We start from the raw sequence: 21494 nt of genomic DNA, 5'->3' as shown, positions 1-21494 counted from the left end.
CAAACGTACCTGACTTTTTAGGCAAACGGACTAAACAGGGCTGGTGTGACTGCACCCTCAGCTATTGCACCTGTATTACGAGCCGCTAGCTAAGCATTATGTCAGTGCCGACAGGTGTGTGTGTGTGTGGGGTGGGGGGGGGGTATGCACGGTTCGGTAGACGGGGTTCTCGGTTCTGTTGAAGGGGCGGGGCGCCCCACTTGTATAATGGTAGGGGAAACTGATTTATTCAACTCTAATTCCCATGTTCTCCAAGTTCTGCCTGTAAAATGGGTTCTAAACATAAGAAATGTAACAAAACTAACCATCAAGCTCATTTTGACAACTGTATTTCTATTTATTCATTTTTTGTTGTTGTTGTTGTTGCTTTTAATTCCTTGCTTTTTAGCTGAGGTTTAAATCAAAAATAGATCTTTAAGACATATCAAGTTACTTTTGATGGCTGCAAATAGCAAACAAAACAAAGCATAACTACATTACAATCTCTCACACATAAACCCACCTGGCGGTGCTGGTCGGATGAACACCCACAGCCGATTCCTCATAGACCTGACGCTTTGTTGCCATGAGAATGATGGGAAACTCCCATTTCCTGCCAGATACTGACTGAACCCCAAGGACACTCAAGCACCTTCAGAGAGACATAAGAATCACAAATGAACACATTACAGGCTGAATTACATTAGTGTATTAACTAAACAAATTGTTTGTACTCACTCTAAACGTTAGAACCAGCAGGTGGGAACAACAAACTCCAAATTAAACAGTCTTCCTAAAAGAGTTTAAAAATCTTTTTAATTGTTTCTGCGCACAGCTCTCTTGTTGGGTTCAGGTTTCCTGCTGATGAGACAGCAAATTGTTCTTCATGGTCTATGCATGTGTTCGTCTTTAACGCCTAACTTACAAGATTTCTTAATTGTTTTTATCTGCTTCACTGTTTGGAAAAGCTACTGGTAATAAATACAATTTACACTTACAGTAAGAAGTTTAAATATTCACGTCAGGCCTTTATTGATTGATTTGAACCGTTCATTTTCAAGGGTGGAATGCAACGCAACTTCAACGATTGTGAAAACCAAGAATTGGGTGCACAAGTTTAAATTTAATGTAGAAATTGTTTCGCCTGCCTTGAATAGAAAACAGTTGGAACACCACACGTCCATGTCTACAGTGAAACCAGTTTTGCATACAGTTCCTGCTTTAAAATTGCGCCATCGAGTTTGACTGAAAGAAGCAGCGGCATATGGATAAGTTAAAAGCTAAAAGGAAAAAAACATAAGTTTTCTGGTCAGACGAAACAAAGGCTGAGCCACAATGAAAATAAGGTTTTCAAACCTAAAAAACAACAACAACAAAAAACACTGGAGTGTGCCGTTTTGTGGGAATCAGTTTTGTTTATTGGTTTCTCGGATTGAGGAGGTCCTTTAGATGAAGGACGAAACGCCTCAGCAAAAAAAGAAACCGTCCAAATGACCTGACTTAACATTGTTGGATTTTATACCTGGATTATTGAGAATGAAAACCATTGCATTAACTGTTAAGCATGGTGGTGTTAGCATCATGCTGTGTTAATGGTGCACAACGTGGATGAAATAATGAAAGAACACTACCTTCAAACCAACATTTTTCAGTCAGGTCATCTGGACAGTTTCTTTTTTTTTGTGCTGAAACGTTTCGCCTTCAGTTCGGAAGGCTTCATCAGTCAAGGAAACACAATAAAACTGATTCTTCCCCCAACAGCTTACTCCAAAGTGGAACAAACCAGTTCTGCTTGTGATAAGATGGTGTCTTTGGTACACCCCCTCCTCCATTGCCGGCCCTCTTCCTTGTTGACAGTCTTGTCAAACTGGTTGAAAACAACAAAGTCCATGCTCAATAATCCAGGTATACAATCCAGGTATTTGTTGTGTGTTTCCTTGACTGATGAAGCCTTCCAGACCAAAGGCGAAACGTTTCAGCACAAAAAAAAAAAAAAAAAAAAGAAGAAACTGTCCAGATGACCTGAGTGAAAAATGTTGGATTGTATACCTGGATTATTGAGCATGGACTTTACTGTTTTCAACCAGTTTGACATGACTGTCAACAAGGAAGAGTGCCGGCAATGGAGGAGGGGGCCTACCAAAGAGACCATCTTATCACAAGCAGAACTGGTTTGTTCCACTTTGGAGTAAGCTATTGGGGGAAGAATCAGTTTTGTTTTGTGTTCCCATGACTGATGAAGCCTTCCGGACCTAAGGCGAAACGTTTCAGCACAAAAAAAAGAAACTGTCCAGATGACCTGACTGAAAAATGCTGGATTGTATACCTGGATTATTGAGCATGGACTTAGTTGTTTTCAACTACCTTCAAACCATTAAATTTAACCTTAAATCAATGGTTGAACGTTGGACAGAGTTGTGTGCTCCAATCGGGCGACATCAGAACTGGTTACTGACTGGATAAATCCGGCTAGCATGAAAAAAAAAAGTCTTAACCTTGATGAAAATCTGTGGATTATAGCCCTTTTCGGATCATAGTTTCACAACAAACATGCAAACACGAGCTCCGTTTCATGACTCATTCTGTAAGGTTCAGGCTTGGGAGGTGACTCAAGTGTAGATTCAGCTCCAGATGGCGAGGTAAGAAAAATGTATTGAATCATAACTCTTCACGACTTCCTTCTTGCCTGGAAAATTACTCAAGGAATGGTGAACACGAAGGAGACAGAAGAACCCCACAAGGGCGACACGTCACAAACAATGCACGGACCAGGAGTGAAGGACAAAACACGAATATATACAGAAAACTAATCAGGGGAACAGGGAACACCTGGGAAGAGTGAGCCAAACACAGGTGAAGGAAACTACACAGAGGAGAACAACAGACAGGAAGGATGAACTGAAGAACCAGAAAGCCAACAAGTGAAAAATTCACCAGGGAAACCTCACACCGTGACACATTCACCTCACACAAGGTGATATGGTGCAGGGGTGTCAAACTCCAGCCCTCGAGAGTCGGTGTCCTGCAACTTTTAGATGTTCCACTGGTGCAAAACACCTGAATCATATGACTGAATTAGCTTCTCAGTGCAGTCACTTTCTCCAAAGTCCTGCTAATGACCTCCTTATTTGATTCAGCTGTGCGGCATCAGAGACACGTCTAAAAGTTGCAGGACTTCGTCCGTCGAGGCCTGGAGTTCGACACCCCTGATCTGGTGAGATCTTGGCCTGTGTCTACTACCATAACATTGCAGCCGGGATCACAGGGCCAAAGAAGCGTGGCGTAGAACTCAACTGAGGTGAACTCAGTGCACATAAAACATGTGTCAGCAGTGGTGTAGTCTACATTTCTGTAGTGGGTATACTGCGGTAAAGATATTATAGGATTATTGAGAATGGACTTTGTTGCCGTAAAGTTAGTTTTACATTGGACACAGTTGAAGCCACAGAGTGCAAATGTCCGAGGTAAAACTAACTTTACCGCGGTCGGTCCGTATACTGTGCTTAGAAACCAAGGTACACTGGTTAGTACAAGTAATTGTCCATTTATTTGGATTTTTAAGCATATTGAACATTTTCAAATTTCTCTGATGCTAATATTTGAATAAATGTATGACAGACTTTGTACAGCAGTTGGCTTTGTATTAAAACATGTTATAGGATTTATAAAACAGTATCAAAGCAAAACATGTTCAAGTATTAAGTACAGAAGTATTAATTATACAAAATAATTCACTGGATAAGCGAATATAATGAACAAGCTCTGTATACTGATTGTTACGGAAGAGTTTAACTTCTGTTTAACATATCAATGACACGTGTCTAATGATATGTCATGTGTCGTTGGGCACTTTTCAGTGAATATACTGAAATTCTTAAGCTATTCTAGTGGGTATACTCCATTTACCCAAGTATCACGTAGACTACGTCACTGTGTGTCAGCATTTCCCCAGTACTATTCAAAACAATAATGGTGGACGACCTCTGTGTCATGTTTCTTTTGATGGCTTTCCAAATACGTTCAATGTGACTCTTGCTATCACTCCAGTTAGTCTTTATCTCTCCTAGTTTTTTCACAGGAATGATCTTCGTCCCAGTAGCTTTTAAATCCTGCGGCCGTCTGGTTGCACAGACTTCATGTCTTCACTACATCACGTTTTTCTTGCACTTTTCCATTTCCTATCATGAACATTTCAGCTTTCTCACTGGCGGATTTAAAGGTAGGGCAACTTCAACCCAGATGAGAGTCGAGGTGTGGAAAACACATGCAGATCGTGGGTTGAAAGTATTTTTTAAAGGGATATTACGCTTAAAAGCCTGATCTATGCCAGGAAACCAACAAGTTTAAATGAACTCCACCAATTCTGCCAAAATGAGGGGCTAATAAAACAAATTTAAACAGAATGTGCCCCAAAGTTTTTTAAGGGATTCAAAACGTGTTATCTTGATAGAACTCACAAAGAGACATTGGGGGTGGTTAGAGCAGTCCCTCCAAGATTACCCAGAAGGCAATGTGACTCACTCCATTTCTTGCATTCAAGTACAAGATGTAATTTCAATAATTCAAACTAAAATTCTCAAAAATAAAACTGTTTCTTGGGGGAAGCTGTGGCTAAGTGGTTAGAGCAGTTGTCCTCCAATGGGAGTGTTGGGGGTTTAATTCCACCAGCGGTCACATGCTGACGTGTCCCTGGGCAAGACACCGAACCCCTCATTGCCTCTGATGTGTGTCCCATCAGTGTATGAACAGTATAAACTATAGTAATAGTAACACTAAAGCACTGATTAGTCTTTGTATAGCTATAGGAGAGTACTGTATGAATGGGTAAACGAGGACACAGATTGTACTGTAAAGCACTGAGTATCTTGTTAATTTAAAAAGGCACTATATAAGTAGTTCATTTACCATTTAACCAAATATTATGTTGTGAATGAACATATTTAAGCTTGTATGTATATTTTGTGGCCCTGTGCTTAAGTAAAAAAACACAATAAATTCAAAGCTGTGCTTGGTTTTAAAGATCATTGATGTGTATGTTGTATAACCCTTCCACCCTGGAAAATAGGTTTAAATCGACCATAGAAAACTCCAAATTAATTAAAATAATTCCCAGGTTGGGAGGTTGTATCAGTTTTATTTTATTTAGATTTGTTTCAATTTATTTTCTTTACCAAATAAAAACAGGTACATGAGCTTCTTTTAAAAGTTAGGATTCCAAATGTTAGGGGTTGTATAAAACCGTAACAGGATGAAATACAGAACATGGAGGTTTGTATTTCGTGCTGTGGGTAGATCATCTGATTTTCTAATCAAGTTTGTGATAAGGATCACATTAGTTATCTGCAAAGGGCTTTAACGGTAGTAAAAATCCTGGAAGCCATTGGTTCTCCTTGTTACAGATTTGAATATCTTTCGTTTGGAGTTTGGGTCATTTGTTTTCCAAAAACTTTCCTTTTTCTTTCTCATTTTTCTTGTAAAGTACCATTTGAGTAGTTTTATTTATCGCATCAAACTGGCCTTTAATATTCTGGCTTTGAGCTTATGATTCTCCATCGTCTCGTTTCCACTTACGGCGGAGATTTAACATGTAGATAATGGAAGAGCCTATTAGCGGCACCACACCCCACCATCATTTCCTGATGGCGATGTCATTAGCTCTCGGAGGTATTGATTCTACCGGTGCACGCCTCATTAATGGACTCTACAGATCTTCCACAGAAGACTGGAGCTGATAAATGAATGCTTTCTTCGCTCAGCGGGATCTCACATGTAGAGCACAGATAAAATGGGGAACTGTAAATTGCACTTGATGTCAAGATCACACTGCAGAAACTGTAAACTTTTTAGCTATTACAACATACACTGATCAGCAATACCATAATGACCACTGGCAGGTGAAGTAAAGGAGGACCATTCAGGCAGGTGAGACAGTTCAGGAGGAAGGCTGGGAAACTAAAACCCAACAGGAGTAGCACAAGAGGTATGGGATCCAGAGCAGAGTCCTTCAAATATTGACAAGGACATGAGATGAATGCAGAAACCTTGAGGCAAGAGATGCTCAGAAGGACAGATATGACACAGTGGAGCTGACACTGGAGTGGATGCCAGCAGAGAAAAACCTCCTGGGTAGATGAGGGTGAATTGGTATTCAGCAACAACCCCTCGAGGAATGGAGCTGGAACAGTCAGAGAGATGTCCCCTTAAAGGCTGAAGTGGGATCAAGTGTGGAAACATCTGACTGGAAGCGCTCAAGGACTAGATCGTGTTCGATTGGGTCAAACAAGGAATATGACAAGGCGCTGATGACAGCGGTGTGGAACATGACAGGGCGTGACTGAAGGATAGGGTTTGGTTACAAAGATTTTAGATTTAACACCTTAGTTAAAAAGTGGACTTGAGAAATCGTCTACTTTGCTCTCCTCCAACACTCGAACAGAATCCCCATAAACGTTGGTTCAAAATAAAAGAAAGTGATACAGGGGCAAGGGGTGAAATGAGATTAATTTGAAGACACTTTAGGGATAAAGGTGGGATCCTAAGATTATGTTTTAATCCTGATTTTAAGAGAAAGGGACATTGTTTTCCTAAATCACTCAAATTACAAGGACGTCAAAGTAAAAACATATTTTAATAGATTTAGCATAATAAATAATTCAAATGCTGGTCACATTATTGAATAAATGCTCTTTTGGGTTAGGGCAGTGGTCCTCGAGGGTACGCGAGCCAGTGCTTGGAGGTAAAAAAAAATATATAATTTTTTTTAATAAGCACATATATGTCTAACAACCAACCTGCAAAAATACAGTAGTCCCTCGCTACTTTGTGGTTCGTTTATCGCAGTCTTGCTATTGCGGTTTTTCAAAAATAATATTGGACATGACACAACTGGCTGATCGATGGAAGAGCCGCAGGATCGGCATGAAATTTTTATTTTAAATAAAGTATTTTAAATTATTTAGCACATTCTGCACTTTTGTGCATCCCACACTGCAGAATAAGCTTCCTCCTGCAGCTGATCAGCTGATCTCTGTGCACAGCAGAGAAGTGGGGCAGAGAGCTGAAATCATGAAATTCTGTGCTCTTTAAGTACGTTTAGAAACATTGTTTAGAATATAGCAAGAGTGTGGTAAGGGTTTAAAACACCTATATATATATATATATATATATGGGAAACTGTAAATTGCACTTGATGTCAAGATCACACTCTATAGTGTGTGTGTATATATATACACACACACTAAAATAACTTACACTTACTTCTTGTAGTACTATTCCTATTTCGCGGTTTTTCACTTATCGCTGGGCTTCAGTGTGCGGATCCCCCACGATAAACGAGGGACTACTGTACATTTATGTTCATTTTGTGACTTGGCACTATATAAATAAACTGAATTGAATAGGTAAAGTTTAAAAGTGGTTTTTGATATTGTTAATTTTATCAGAACTAATTTTTGGAAGTTGAAATTAAAAATGTTGTTAATTAAGTGCATCTTGAATGAAAAACACCCCACGTTTAAAAGTATAAAAATTGTATTAACACTATTAAAGAATAGATCTCAAGTATTTATGTTACACAAATATTTCCATTGCATTAAAGAGACAAATGGAAGAAAATGATTTAATAAACATGAGGGTTATGAGGGGGTCCCTGAAACGTGTTCTACCTTGTAAGAGGTCCCTGAAGCCAAACGTTTGAGAACCCCTGGTTTAGAGTGATCTGTGACTTGATTGTAAACGTCTTTAAATGTGCCTGTTGCTTCTTTAACGTATTTTACTGTGGGGATGTGACCCAACAGGACAGGCATGGTTAAACTACAGGCGGCTGCAGTAATGAGCCTTACCCTTTACATTTAAAGCAACCTTTACAGGAACAAACATTAAGATTCAGGCAGTGATACATTAATCCTCACACCCAGGACCAGAGGAAGACTGCTGCTGGAAAAAAAGATAAATGAATACAGAAACTTCAAGGAAACGTTTTATGTATGATACGAGAAGGAAAAGCAGCAAACGGAAAGTGTTGGGATCTCTTCCTTGTTGTTGTTGTTCTTTCGTTCCTGTGAGTTTGTTTGCGTCTTCTGGTCTTATGCATGGTAATTTGTATTTCTGACTTCTCATTAGCATCCTATCATTTTTTCCCCTAACAGAATAAGAGTGCATTTGTTTCCGAGAGTGCAATTTGGTTTACGTCTGCAAGATTTTTGGATTTTGTATGACGGTGTGCTTCTCTAGAAGAGAATGATTGAAGTTTAGTTTCTGACTTATAATGAGCTTGTTTGCACCTCTATAGAACTTTTTTTTAAAACAAATACTTTTGCATACACTTTTGATCCTAAAATGTATAAAGTATGTATAGATGTAACACATGGATACATTTGATTATAATTTTTGGATGTAGCGCAGTAACCTGCAGGTCCTGAGGGGCGTGTAGACCAGACGAAGGGTGAGGATAATGACGCCATTCTTAGGGTTTCTCTTCACCGCTTCAGTAGTTATGGACAGACAGCGTCTCAGCTCAGAGAGCTCTGCTTCGCTGTCTGAACGCGTCTGGCACCAAAAGTCTTCTATCGAAACTGACCGGACAGAAACAAAGACAAAAACTTCAGCACATCTTTTTCTATGTTTCATCTATATTAGGTGTAAAAGAAGACACAAGTCCTCGTGGTTCTCAACCGTAAACCCTTAAAGCAGGGGTGTCCAAAGTGAGGCCCATGGGCCATTTGTGGCCCTTTGAGGGATTTTGTGTGGCCCGTGACTGGAGTTTAAAACTGGTATAATTTGGCCCATGGGTTTGACAAGTTGATGTAGCTGAATCTTTTAACAGCGGCTTTGAATGTTATCAGTCCATTAAATGGACGTTATTAGTTATTATCCCCATAGGTTGCGGTCATACTGTCCGTCTTGTACCTCCTAGTAGGTTTAAAGGTACGTTCTTATCGCTGATTATATGCAGCTTTAGCACACGTGTAAAACCAGAAGCTTTTTTTGTTAGCTTGATTTAACCCTTTTCCTAAACCTAACCTTACACCTGACCCACAGCACTGACCCTAAACTTAACCCCCTGACCCTTGACATATTATCAGTGATAAGAACGTATATTTAAACCCACTAGGAGGTACAGGAGGGACAATCTGAAAGCAACCTATGGGGATGATAACAACTGATAACGGCCATTTAATGGCTGATAACGTTTGAAGCGGGTGTCTTTTAATCAATTCTGTAGGTGACAATTTAAAAAAATAAATATTAGGTAAAAGAAAAAATGAACTAGTAGCCAAAAAACATTAGGTCCAAGAATCTAGAACTTAGTAATTGTTCTTAAACAAGTAACTCAAATCACACCGTTGTTCCTGAAAATACACTAAAATGTACTTTTCAAACAACAAAACTAAAAACGATCAACCCAACAAGTCAAAAGAACCGAATGCTTTTCTTTTACAAAAAGGGAAATAATTGTTAGCGAGGCTTTTAGAGCCCCGCATTTAGTGTACTTTTGTCCATTCTGTAAAATAAATAAATAAATCCCAAAGAATTATTTATATGTTTTGAAATCCAAGACTAATAAAACTATGGCCTGAGAGAATGTCGAAAGGTTTGGACACCACTGCTTTAGAGTTGTAAGGCTCTCTGGATTTGACAATGAAATAAAGACGTCACTAAATCCCATTTAAACAGTCTCACCCTTGTGGCCTTTCTGGTCTTGGCTCTGGGGAACGTAACCGCTGAGCTGGACTTCCACTGTCTTCACCAGCTGGCGACCCACTTCACACTGAACCACGCCGAGCGGACAGTTCTCAGCAGGAACCTCCGTGGAAATCGCATAAAGGGGATAAATCCAACAGCTGCTCCAACACTCTTCCTCTGATCTAAAATGTTACCAACATACGGGAAGCAAAAAGATCCACAGTGGTGGAAAAACTTGTTTATAACCGACGCAAATTTGCATACTACTGCAAATTAATAGTACTGCATACAGCACTTTACACACCTGTGGAGAAACGTTTATACAGAAATACAGCTATATTTACCAAAGGGCCAGACAAGCAACCCTGTTTTAACTTTGATCTTGATTTGTGACCTTAGAGCTGAGGTAATGAAGTGTACCCAACACTCCGCCTAGTGATAATGCATATATGTAAATGTTACGTTAAATTATGTTGAGCGGATCAGAAGTTATGAGCCGGACAAGAGAAAGTTTACAGACGTACGGAGACAATACCACAATACATCAGCTTTTCAATGGGCGTATATAAAATAATGCTCTAAAACACTGCGTATAAACAGTTGCATACATTAAGTAGTAGTACGTTAGGTTATCAATTTGAAAGATTTTTTTTATTTTTTATTTAAGTTTGGTTTATTTTTCAAACCAGAACAAATCTAAATCGGTCCAGCATAGGACATGTCCAGACATGAGCAGACAATGTCCAGTGTTAACATTACTGTCAGTCTCAGTGTGTGAGAAATGTCTACATGCTACCTGGAACCATAGCAAGCAGTCAGTGATAACAGATTAATGTTACAACTGTACAGCAATACAGGGTGATGCCATAAGCAAATGGAGTGTAAACATCGGAACATGACCAAGAAGCTCAACCTGGACACCGTTAAATCTTTATGTTATTTTTTTTATTTTTTCAGCTCGAAGAGAAACAAAAAAGGCCGAAAAGATAAGGGAGTGACAGAGGCTAACGAGTTTTGCTAAATGTCTCAGAGCTAGTCTGAAACCAGGCATAATGTCACGTTCTGACCGCAGCTCAGACTTACCTGGTGCGGTCTGTGCTGGATTTACTGGTGTTGCTCTTGGGGCTGATGGGTTTCATGGTGATGTAGAGCCACACCTCCTGTAAACCCACAGAAGTTGGTGCGAACACTACGGGCACGTCAACCGTGGCCATTTCACTTACATGTACTGCTGCAACCAAGATGGAAAAGCTTTTGTTAAGTTAAAAACATCATGTTTGTACAAGTTGTTACAGTAATTAGTGAATCAGAATGACTAGTGCAAGCTTTCAAAAATATAGTACCGCTCTAGAGCAGGGTGTCCAATATGCCGATCGACCGGTCAATCGGAAAGGTAGTATGGGTGGATTGCATGGCATTAAAAATATAGGCATCAGCCTATCATCCATCCTTACTTTGAAATTTGTCACTTGATTGTCTGACATCTGACCTTTTCTGACAGAGGTCACCACGCATGCACAAACAACAGCGCCAAAACTCCGGCAAGCTACCGAGTTGTCTAGTTAGCCACCAATTTATTTCTTCTGAACTCAAAATTGGATATAAAATGAGTGGGGGAGCTGGACCAAGTAAGAAGAAAAAAAACTACCATTTCCATATGAAATGGGAGGAGGACATTTTTTCTCCATGATGTCATATTCGAAGTGTTTGCCTCATCTGCCAGTCTACCACTGGTATTCTAAAGATGGGAAATGTGGAGCGGCATTTTCGAACTGTTCATAATAACTAAGACACTGACGTCCATCCAAAACGCCATCCATCCATCCATTCATCCATCCATGGTCTTCCACTTATTCCGGGGGGAAGCAGCTTGAGCAGGGAGACCTAGACATCTCTTTCCATAACTTCGAGCTTTTCTGGGAGTACCCCAAGGTGTTCCCAGGAGAGACATAGTCTCTCCAGCATGTCCTAGGTCTTCTCCGGGTCTCCGCCCAGTCGGACATGCCCGAAGCACCTCACTAGGGAAGTGACCAGGAAGCATTCTTATCAGATGCCTGAACCACCTCAACTGGCTCCTCTCGATGGAGGAGCAACAGTTCAACTCAGAGTCTCTCCTGGATCACTGAACTTCTCACCCTATCTCTAAGGGAGAGTCCAGCTACCCTGCGGAGGGAACTCATTTCAACCGCCTGTATCCGCGATCTCATTCTTTCGGTCACCACCCAGAGTTCATGACAATAGGTGAAGGTAGGAACGTTGATTGACCGGTAAACAGAGAGCTTTGCCTTACAGCTCAGCTCCCTCTTCACCACAGAGGACAAGCACAGAGACTAATACTGCAGACGCTGCACCAATCCATCTATCAATCTCACGCTACATTCTTCCCTCACTCGTGAACAAAGCTCTGAGATAGTTTAACTCCTCCATTTGAAGCAGAACCTCACCCTAGACCCGATGAGAGCAATCCATCCTTTTCCGGTTGATAACCATGGCCTCAGATTCGGAGGTGCTGATTCTCATCATTCTTTAGACCCACAGAATCGAATGCAACACTTTTAAGGAGTAACTTAGTAAAACACTTCAACGCTCTCCACACAGGTCAGAAACAAAGTTGTGGAGGTTTCTCTTTAAAGAGAGACGTTTCTTTCCACTGTCAACTTCGTGCTTCTCATGACTGAAGATTGTGGCAAAGTAACATTCAACTAAATCTGCTGGCTTCCTTAGTTAAATAACTTTTACTAATTAGCATATCATAATGTGCATCCTACATCCAATATTAGGAAATGGCAAACTGAGCCCTGCCAAGAGATGATTGTTCACCAGAACTCATTAGGTAAGAAGGGCATTAACCAGAAAAACATCCAGGAAGTCAAGGATAACCCTGATGGAGAGGGCAGCTCTTCTATCCGGATGTGACGATCTGTCCATAGAGCCACTAGGAGCTGCGCAGAGCTGGGCTTCATAAAAGAGTGGTAAGAAAAAGACACAACTGTTTGGGATTTATTATTACATGTGGAAGAAGGTGCTGTGGTCAGATTAGACCAAACATCAAGAGAAACACTGTGTCCGAGGAAAATCATCACGCTGAGAACACCACCCCTACAGTGAAGCATGGTGGTGGCGGCATCAAGATGCGGGGATGGTTTTCTTCAGCAAGAACTGGACTGGGAAACTGGTCGAGTTAAAGGACCGATGGATGGATCAAAACACATTTTTGACATTTCTGAGAGAAAACTGAGTTTTCCAGGTTGTATGAAAAAATGGAAAGAATATCAAGAGGGACGAATACTTCTGCAACCCGCTGTATTTTTGTTTCAGTGGTGCACATCATTGCATCAGTTGACAAACCTTCAGCGTGGCTCAGAGGGCAAGAGAAGGTCTTCCTATCAGTGACCGTATGGTAGATAGAGATTTTATTAGGGTCTTCATCTGAAACACAAAGAAATACCCCGAAAGGTTTATGAATATCAGTATTTCATGCATGCAGCGAGATGGATCACAAAGTGCCGGTTTGAGAAGGACAGGAAGAACCTCAGACCTGTTACGGTGACAGTGAGTGTTGCTGGGAGTTTGATGGGGTTTGTGAATGAAACAACAATGGTGGAACTGGAACCCATTACAGAGGACACACATAAAGGCTTCTCAAACACGGGCTTTAGGCCACACCCACTCAACAAAACACACCATTCCTGCATCTACAGAACAAAGACAAATTAATATACAGATTGACGGAATAAAATAATCAGTACTAAACAGAAGAAAAATGAACATTTTTACAATCTACATTTCACTTTTAAACTTTTAAACCTGCGTGCTGTAGAAATATGGCTCAACATTACATTTGTACTCTGGTTTCATTACATGTTGAAATTTTACAGATCCAGAAAGTTACGTGTGTTACTGTTAGATTTCAATCTGAATGGCTGAAACGACGTTTTCTTTAACGCAGCATAAAGACTGAGCTTAACTTTTTAGTAAGCTGCAGGGGCTGCTGGGTAATGGGACAGAAACGAGTGGACGTTGTCAGGTTGTGAAAGTGTGAGCATCTATTTAAAGAAGTGTAAAATAAAATAAAAGAGTGAATACCACTTCAACTGGGTGCATGTGTGTAAGCTTTATAATCTTTAAAATCCATTCCATGTTAGTGTCAGTTTGTGTAACTTCACCCGAGAGCAGATAAAAGTGATCTTTCCCTCGTGGTTCTCTGGTCCAACAGCAGAAGGACTGAAGCGAACACCGAGGTGGGTGCAAGACCGTGGCTCCACCGTGAGCTGAGACAAATATTAAAGCAAACACATGCAGGATATAAAGTTTATTAACACGAGTCAACCGTTCTCCCCCTAGCAATCAGTCTGTGTGGATTTAAGTTTATTCATGAAGGCTACTGCTAGTTTTGTGAAGGTGTTTTGTTTCTCATCTGAGGAGCCTTGGAAAACTGTGCAGCTTCAACTTTTTCAGTTGCACACGCAAATCAGATGTTTGTTGGCCTAGTTCATGTGAGAAATATTTTGGTTTATATGTCGGTCTTTCTTTTTTGCCACAGGTGGCTTTGATCAAAACATTGACCTTTTCTGTTCACTGACTGTTAGAGAAAGATAGCTTCAGATGCATGATAAAGTCCCGTATTTTCCACAGTACACGTTGCACCGCCCTATACGTCGCATCAGTCCAAATATGTCCAATAAAGTGGAACAATCCATAAATAAGTCGCTTCGCCGCATATGTCGCATCTATTATGCATCACCGCTGACAACCCGGAAATGTGGGCCGACTTTGTGCCAAAAATCAATTGGCTGCCAAATGGTGGCCGCGGGAGGACTTTAACAAGAATTTAACAAGATAAACACTTAAAAACAATTATTAGTTTGCTTGACGTTATAGCAAAGGTGTGTCTCAGTCTAACGTTTGCTTAATAAATGCACTTTGACGGTCAAATCAGCTGCATTTTCAAAACCCGATTCGCGGAAGTGGCGAGCATGCGCAGAGGTACGAGCCTTCGCATTTCTTCGAAATTTAACAAGAAAAGCAGCTAAAACAATTATTTGTTTGCTCGATATTATATCAAAGGTGTGTCTCAGTTGAACTATTCCTTAAAAACCGCACTTTAACGGTCAGATCAGCTGAATTTCAAAAAATAGTTTTGCTGCTGAGGTGCTCCAGGAGCGCGCAGAGGGAGGAAATCAGGAAGAAAAAACACTTATCGTTACTTGGAAATTTAACAAGAAAAGCAGCTAAAACAATTATTTGTTTGCTCAAAATTATATCAAAGGTGCATCTCAGTTGAACTTTTACTTAATAAATGCACTTTAATGGTCAAATTAGCTGCATTTCTCCGGGACGGTGCAGCAGGTTTGACTTGTTCCAAGCAGCGAGCAGAACGAAAGCGGGGGTAAATTGGCAAGCCGATTGTGTCATTAATAGCTGGTGAAGATTCTCAGTCATCTAGGACATGACAAATTCAAAAAAGTTCAAGACAAAAACAACAAAGTATAAAGTAAAATATAATAAATAAAGTCCAGTTGTTTGTCTTTAACTTTTTTGAATTTGTCATTATAACCCTTTTACCTATTACATGATACAACGGCATGCCATACAGCTACTACTACTCTGCTGCCATCTAGTGTCTGAAAATGGTACTGTTCAAATTTTTTCCAGACAGAATGAATAAAAACGGTCATATCTCGGCCAAAAATTGGTTCATAAATATGGGAAAAATCCATAAATAAGTCGCTTCGGCCTATAAGTTGCAGGGCGTGTAAATTATGCAAAAAACTGCGACTTATAGGCTGAAAAATACGGTACGTATCACAAAGTACTGCAACAAAATACCAAGATAACAAAAGTTCAAATGAAGCTTATAGGTGAGTGTGACTACTAACAGTGTCTGCTGAATCCATCTCCAGTGTGTAGTTTCGGGGGTTTGTGTTAGTTACGATTAGCTCCAGAACCTCAGATGTGGGATTAACAAGGGGGATGTTTAGTTGGATCCATCTGAAAAACACACAGACGCAAAGGAACGGTAAGAGACGGTAAAAACATCTAAATATTACGTTTAACGCTACAATCATTGCCAAAAAAAGTTAAGCACCCAGAAGGAATGTCCTGATACATGCTCATTAATCCAGGTAGATAAATCTTCTGAGTCTAACAAGGTTAAGTCAGGTCCTCTGGATGGATTATTCTTTGTTGAAACGTTTCGTCTTTTATCCAAAAGACTTCTTTTAAGTCAAAAGACTTAATCTTGTTAGACCCAGAGGGAATGATCTGATCTGGATCCAATTTGGCAGACATGAAAACTAGAGATAGGTGTGTAAATTATTCAGTTTGCAAGGAAGTGGCAGCAAGGATCATATGACGTTCAGCCATGAATCTTTGTTCTACATTACTAAGAACGACCATTGTATAAGTAAATGGTCGTCATGGAAGAAGTTTGCCAACGTTGTGGAGACACCCACTGACATTACTCCTGGCTTCATGGTAATGAGCCTGAGCATATGGAACGCTGATGGCACAGCTCTAACAGTGACACCCCGAGTCCACGTTTTTCAACAAAACCATGTCCGTCCCCAAGAGTCTACGGTCTGCTATGGATAAATTGGATGAGTTTAGGCTTCAGTTACAAATTTCATTGAAAGGAACTGAAATGTATTTACTGAATTTGAGTAAATGTGAAATTGTTCTATAACTTGCATTGGACTATATATACTTTGATTTGTTTACGTTGGTGTACAGCATCGGCAGCAAACTGGTGTTGGATTTAAAAAAAACTTGGATTAAATGGAATTTGATGAAGTAGGTAGTAAAAGTTACTTAAGAATGAAAACTTGTTAGTCAAACAAATGAGTCTGGATTTTGTTATAGGTGAAGAAAGTGGATATTTTGTCAATTTTTGCTAACAAAACTTATTTTGGGGATTTATTTGGAACATTAAAATGTAATAAGAGTTGGTGATTAAATGCCAATAATTAAATAATAAATTTGTCTTTAGCCATCTTTTATCTGTACAAATTCACCTCACTGGGATGTGGGAATATCTTATATGGACTCATGTTTTCTCCAAGCCCATAACCTCAAATGAATAACTGTGTATTAGTGTTTCACCTACTTGCCCAGCTGACAACGAGCCTGCGGTAACTTGATGACCGGAGTTGGGAGGGCATAAAGCTCCAGTTGATACCAGAACTCCCCCACTTGTTGGGACTGGAACACCGCACTAAAGGAACAACAAACCAACTACAATTGTTGTATGCAGATGACAACCATTATGTAAACTATATTCCTACACTGCATCTCCTCAATGAATAGTAAAGCATCAAAGCAATCCAGGATAAATTAGTTCCACGAGTCACATACATACTTAAAATGGCAAAGTTTTACTCTTTGGCAAGTATTTTTTACGACCACCCTTTGAAGAGGAATAGCAAGTTTAATGTGCTGAGTCTCACCTGCCTGTGATCTTCCCCAGACTAACGGGAGAGAACGTAATATTGTAGTTGACAGTCCCCCGTGGGGGAACTGAAACCAAGTCAGCCCCCGTTAGGTCGTCTCCTTCCAGGAACACATCTAGCATCAGAAGCTCTTCGCCGGGGTTACTGACAGGTATTTCCATGGTAACAGAGCTCTAGGAGTCAAACATTTCAAAGAAGACACTTGTTCTTTCTTCTTCTTGTGATGTTATAAACATTCTTTGATCAAAGCATACAGGGATCATACACCAGTGGGAAAAACACCAACTTAAACTGAGTGTAACCTTTCAGTAACTGTCAATGTAGCACCAATTACAGATCATAGCTCTGTAAGCTGATGCTAATTTATTTAACTATATGTATTTATGGGTGGTAAATAAAAGAATAAAGACACTGTGAATCAATTATTTTGTAGTTATGGTTAAGTTTAAATTAATGAACATATTGAAGATTTAAGTTTTGGATGCATTTAGGAAGCATTTCGATAATAGGGTATGACAATCTTTCATATTATCCAGAATGGGAAATGTTTGAAGAGTGTATCTTAGTAACACAGTGGCAATTTCTGATTTGGGCGATGTGGGGCCGAGATGGGGTAGAGACAGGGCAGCCAACCTGGGACCCGAAAGTCTCCGCTTCGATCCTCAGCCATTCCCACATGCCGTGGTGTCTCTGAGCAAGAAACCTAATCCCCAATTGCTCCCTGGGTGCTTATATAGCTGCCCACTGCTCCACTTGGATGTATCCCAGATGTGATGAGTTAAATGCAGAGAACTAATTTTGCCATTGTATGGGAACAATCAATGATGACAACACATAGCACTTTATTATTATTAGGTAGCTGTCCAGGGAGCATCAAGGCAAGGGTGACACGAGATGCCCAGCCCTGCCCCCTCAAAAAAATAAAACTCATTATTTCATATAGCCTGTTTAATCTACATGATTTTTCTATGGCCCACTTGCAGGGCATGTTGCTTCTGCTGAGGTCAGACACAGGTTGTCAAAGAAGGGGAGGGGAAGGGGATTCTCTCATCTCCCTTGCTGGGTCAGGGATGCATCTAATAGCGCACCTAATACAATTAATTCGCTAAGTAAATCACACCATTGATTGCTCACAAACAAAGCACATTTCATTCATAATATTGTGAATATAGCCACGAGTTTACAGCTTATCTGCATGAAATTGATTAAAAAAAATAATCCAAAAATGAATCTGCACTAGTTTAGGACCAAACTGTTGTGACTCCTGTTTAGGGATGAACGGTGATAACTTACTCAGACAAGAACAAGTCAACTCCATCAGGTGCCCGGTTTAGGAAAAAAGATAAAAGAGGAGAAATGAGAAAAGGGTAAAAGATACGCAGCTGTGTCATCTCTTGGAGCATGAAAGGTGTCATGTTATGTAGGCTATAGCCTGTTAATATTAGATGGTAACTGTTTACGTTTAGCTGCTTAGGACGACATTTTTGGTTTTCAGCAGAAAAGAATACCCTTCTGAAGACTGAAATACTTCTAAAACTAAACTACTACATGGGAAAGTAATATTAGGCTACTTTATTTATTAAAGGCAATGATCCTGTGATGTAGCTTGGACCATGTTAAATAGTTATCAACTGGAAGAGGTGTTGATTTGTCTCCTATTCTGAATATTTCACAAATTGGACATAAATGTAGGCCTGTTTGTTTTTGTCTTAGTTGTTAGCCTTTTGCTAGGGTATGACAGTCCCTAAATCGCTTCACGTTATTTGGGAATGTTATGTTAACCTGCTGTAATCACTCAGTATTGCATTAAGCTACTTCTCAACAGCGGTTTTATGGCCGATTAAATAACCGTTGTGAACATAGTTGCCAAGTCCGTTCATTATAAGCGACTTTGGACTTGTTTTTTTCTAAAGTCGCTTGCAAATCTTGTGAGTCGCGTTTTTAGGGGCTTGTTTTTGAACGTGAAGTTGCTTATTTGGGCTTGACTTTCTTTCCGAGTGAAACTAGTCGAGTATCTCCCAGCTCCGCACAATAAAGCAAAAGACGAGTGGTGGTAGGTAGTTTGTCCCTTCCATGCCCCCGTTTCCTGTTTATCGCTCCCACCCAAGTTGGCGAGGCGACAGACGCACACTCAAACACTCATACTGTGACCGACCACTAGGGGGCTCTACTCACACGCAGATGTCAGGATGTTTTGTTTTTAAAAATATGTTTAAAAATATATATGATTTACATATTTATTACATGTGTAAAATGTATTTTTGTTTATCAGAGCTTAAAGGTGTGTTATTCAAAGTGTTTATCATAATTTTGCTGTTGTTTATGTGGAATGCCATAATAAATGTTTTAAAACGGCCTCTGTTTTACACTGTGGTGGGTTGCCAGGTGGGCTTTTTTCATAGAGCTGGTCGCTTGTTTCTATCACAAAATCTGGCAACACTGTGCTCAGTGGTAGAAATCTCTCCAGGTACAAGGAGCCTGTCGATTTCCAACCAACGCAAACTTTTAATTTTTTTTTCCCCCTTCATTCCTGCCACAAATTAGCAGTAATACTTCCTACTGCCCCCCCCCCCCCCCCCCAAAAAAAAAACAAAAAACAATACAAGATTTTTGAAAGGAGAACAATTTTGTGAAAATACATCCCTCAAATTACCTTTAAAACAAAGCATGGGCTATTTGAGTGTGACTGTGACCTTTCTTATTTACATGAAAAACAGCTTGTATTTGAAAATTAAGACATGATGTGTATTATGGAAGCTCTCTGCTAAGGAAAGAAGAGGGTGATGAAGTCAAACCTCAGAGGAAGCTTGCATTTCAAGATATCTACAGATCCACACAGGTCAGAAAAAGTGCTGCTCTAAAACATCAAGATATGTGGTTCGACTCGAGCTGATGTGACATCTGAGAACAGAGGCTAATGAGAAGAAAGATGTGAGGGGCAGGAGTTTGAGTCAGGGAGGGCCGAAGCTACGTTTATACTTTGTAAGATAATGAGAACTCTGTTCTTACTTGCAGTTGCATGACATTAAATGTAATTTTGATCTTTCAGGCTTTGCACAAACCCGTTTAGTATGTAAGCGCTTGGCAAAACTTTTTTTTTTTCCCAGGAGTATGCTCCAAGTATTGAGTGAATGATCAAAACCTTGTGGGTGTGTTCATACTGAAAAGCAAGTTAGGTGTACTGGGGTGCCACCAAGGGGTGGGCCAGGGGGGCAATGACCAAACTTTAAAAAATTGGTGAGCTCTTTCCTTGGCGAGACAGTTTTATCTTATTGAGTCCCAAGCTTTGATTAGTAGAACCACATAAGCACAAAAACAAACATTGTCTTTGAGCATTTAGGAGTTAAAAATGTACAATAGTCCCTCGCTACTTCGCAAATCGACTTTCGCGGATTCGCTCTTTTGCGGACTCGTTTTTTTTTTGTGAACTCGCTCTTTTGCGGTTTTTCAAAGTAAGATTGAACACGAAGAAAATAAAAATTGTACAGGACACATGATTGTCAACTTTAATATTACTTACGTTATTGGGACAGTATGGGATACTGTACAGTAAAATGTTAAAGAAAAAATAAAATACATTGGACAGGCGCTGCCATTTTGTAGTTTTCTCTCAATAAGCCTATACTGTATAGCCACTCACAAGGACTATATTTCCCAGAAGCCAATAGTGCCCCAACCAGAAGCCCCGTTGTTTTCTGCTGAAATACGTAGAAGGAAAGTTTTGATCTGATCTGAAAAAGTTTGGTCCTTATTCAAACAGTGACTTCAGTGTCCAGTGGATGCAGAGGGTCACATGTAACCCACAGGAAACTGGAGCAGAACCGGACCCCAAAACTCATCGGTGAACCCGAGAGCTTTTAGCCGGCCCACGAGGACTTCCAAGTGGGGGACACGCCGCCTTAGGTCCAGCGCCCTCTCTGGAGCCCACCAGGACTTTTTTCACTTCTATCAGACCACTCAATTGGATTACCAGTCCCGCACCGGCCACCTGAAGGTCCCACCTCCCACCCCAATATACGCTTCGGTGCTCGAGGGCTGCACAGAACTGGACCCCCAGACTATTGGTGAACCCGAGAGCTGGTAGCTGGCCCATTAGGACTTCAGGGTGGGGGACATGCTGCTGTAGGTCCGGCACTCCATCCGGAGCCCACCGCCAGTACCCTGAGCCAGAGAGCCGACCAGAACCAGCAGGATAGGTCCATCGAAATGGAACCAAGTTGGATCAGAACCGAGTCGCTGCTGTTCTGTTGAGCTGGTGAGTAAAATTTATAGCTACATATGCAGTACTGCACATGTGTTGTTAAAAGTGAGTTTAGAACATTGCAAGATTGTGGGGTTTATAAAGCCTTTACACACACACACACACACCCCCATATATATATA

The 21494-nt window shown here is 40.4% G+C and overlaps 1 protein-coding gene across 1 annotated transcript in view; it reads right to left on the bottom strand.

Annotated features, from left to right (window-relative positions):
* Positions 1–486: 486 nt before the first annotated feature.
* Positions 487–21494, bottom strand: part of LOC119429040 (cilia- and flagella-associated protein 47-like) — a 108232-nt gene continuing 87224 nt past the window's right edge. The window contains 10 exon segments of the mRNA XM_037696757.1: positions 487–631; positions 8387–8552; positions 9661–9845; positions 10747–10894; positions 13012–13092; positions 13202–13358; positions 13830–13934; positions 15543–15654; positions 16769–16876; positions 17109–17284. Coding sequence (XP_037552685.1) covers positions 487–631; positions 8387–8552; positions 9661–9845; positions 10747–10894; positions 13012–13092; positions 13202–13358; positions 13830–13934; positions 15543–15654; positions 16769–16876; positions 17109–17284 — 1383 coding nt within the window.

Source organism: Nematolebias whitei, chromosome 23 (assembly GCF_014905685.2).
Source record: "Nematolebias whitei isolate Nwh7 chromosome 23, NemWhi1, whole genome shotgun sequence".
Lineage (NCBI taxonomy): Eukaryota > Metazoa > Chordata > Actinopteri > Cyprinodontiformes > Rivulidae > Nematolebias > Nematolebias whitei.
This window is presented reverse-complemented; position numbering and strand designations above follow the sequence as displayed.